Source organism: Myotis lucifugus, unplaced genomic scaffold (assembly GCF_000147115.1).
Source record: "Myotis lucifugus unplaced genomic scaffold, Myoluc2.0 scaffold_240, whole genome shotgun sequence".
NCBI classification, from domain to species: Eukaryota; Metazoa; Chordata; class Mammalia; order Chiroptera; family Vespertilionidae; genus Myotis; species Myotis lucifugus.
This window is the reverse complement of record NW_005871288.1, coordinates 64,537-66,731: the sequence shown is the minus strand read 5'-3', so window position 1 is coordinate 66,731 and position 2,195 is coordinate 64,537. Positions and strand designations below refer to the sequence as shown.

At 36.1% G+C, this 2,195-nt stretch overlaps 1 protein-coding gene across 1 annotated transcript in view; it reads left to right on the top strand.

Annotated features, from left to right (window-relative positions):
- Positions 1-737: 737 nt before the first annotated feature.
- Positions 738-2,195, top strand: part of MCHR2 (melanin concentrating hormone receptor 2) — a 13,044-nt gene continuing 11,586 nt past the window's right edge. Inside the window, exon 1 of the mRNA XM_006098561.1 lies at positions 738-947. Coding sequence (XP_006098623.1) covers positions 766-947 — 182 coding nt within the window. The 5' untranslated portion in view covers positions 738-765. The remainder of the gene's footprint in view (positions 948-2,195) is intronic.

The window sequence follows — 2,195 nt, the reverse complement described above, 5'->3', positions numbered from 1 at the left end:
TTGAATGCCTTATAAAATCAACCAAAGACCTGAATGCATATATGCATAACTCATGGACACACAAAAAAATAAAATAAAATGTTTATTTACCATTAGATACCTGTTTTATAAATGCCAATTTAAGTCTCTTGATATTTTTCTGCTGACTTATCTCTATTTTTCTTATTGGTTTGTATACATATTTTATATATTTTTACAACAGCCTTTCCTTTTGTTGGTTATATGTCTTAGATATCCTGAGAGTCTTGCTTTTTCACTATCTTAATGATATCTCTTTTTTTCAGTTTTCATGTTACTTTTTATTCTTTGTGAACATATTTTACCAATAAACCATTTACTAGAACATTTAATCCAAAACATGAAACATCTATTCACCTCATTCCTCAAATATCAATTTTATCCTCTCTCACATACTTTTTTTTATTCTGGAGATATATATATATCCAGAATAAAAATATATATATATATATATATATATATATATATATATATATATATATATATTGATCAGGAGTGTGCCACAGATCAATCTCTTTAAGGAATTTTTAAGTGAACAGTACAATGCTGAATGTTGAATAAGCACAGTGTTATACAGCAGATCTCTCTAACTTTTTCATTATATTCACCCTGTAATCTTCTGTTATATGGGGTCTTGATTCAAAAAAGGCCCCAATAAGTATTTTTTAAATAAGTTAAAGAAAATCTAAATTGAGGGAACTGCACTTCCTATTCCTCACAGCTTTAACCACTGGAAGTTCATGAACAATGAATTCACTTCACTCTTCCTGTTGGAACACCTCTGCTGAACTTTTGAACAAATCCTGGAATAAAGAGCTTGCTTATCCATCCCTCAGCGTTGTGGATACAGTCATCCTCCCTTCCATGGTTGGGCTGATCTGCTCAATGGGGCTGGTTGGCAACATCCTCATTGTATTCACTATAGTAAGGTAAGGCTTCTTCTCCTTTCCCACAGTGTAGGGACATTCTGTACTCCCTAAGTGAATCCTTTTCTCCTTGGAGGATTTTTCTTAGTGAAATCAGGTTTTGGAATATGTGCTTAAGATAATTAGAAAAGATTCTACAGATTTTTTTTTATCATGTATTAATAACATCTGAGTTGCAGGTCTCAGGATGAAAAGACCTAGGCCAATGCTTACTGCTGAGTTAGTGAATTTTAAGAGCTATGATTCTCAATCTTAGCTACATATTAGAATCACTGAGGAGCTTTCAAGAATCTTAATATACAATTTCACCCCAGACCAATTAAACTCAGAAACTCTGGAGGTTGAGCCCAGGCAGGGGTTGAAACTGTGAGGCAACCATTTTGTTTTCTGGCAATAAGACGTACCCTAAGAAACTGAGCTGGTTTGGCTGGTAAAAAGACTCTCACTCGCTTGGGCAAGAGAAAGACTCGACTTGATCCCCACAGACTTAAGCAGTCATAGACGGGGGCTGACCCCCTCAACACTGACCACCCTGAATAGGCCAAATGAGAGACATAGTGACACTGGAAGCAAGCAGTGAACCAACATATGACTTTGCCAAAGGAAGACTAAAAACATATATGAAACATATATATCAAAAAAAATAGGCTTAAGCAAGATGGAGTCTCCAGAATAAGATGTTCTATATGACTTTTTTGTAAAGTAAGAGGTATAGATGCATTAGGAGGGTGACTATAAAGTAGTGAGACCAGATCATCACCAGTCTATTATACTTTAAACTTAGAGCAGGTAAAAGGAAACCAAATTAGAAAATGTAGGAGGAAAATTGAGACCATTATAACGTATTTCCCCTTTTATTCTTCAAGGAGAGACTAATGAACTCAACCCCTTTACTCACGTATTCTCCACAGCCACGGTGGGCCCTGGGAAACTATTTCAATAAAGGAGATGACATTTTCCTCCATTGAGTCCTCCACTCCATGTCTTGAACACATCTTTCTTCCATCTACCGACAGGCCACTTGAAGAGAACAGAGACTCTCTAAGGAATGGCCTGTCTCCCAATAAATAAAAAGTTCTCGCTCTGTCATTCCCTGCCTTCAACTCCCTGTCAAGGCAACTAATTCACACTAAATCATAATTTACTGAGACACCTTACTTTTTAACCCTCCCAATGGTGCCTACATTTTACGCAGAGATGACAACAGGGACAGTGTATTAACCTGAAGGAATACTAATGGTCAAATGGTGG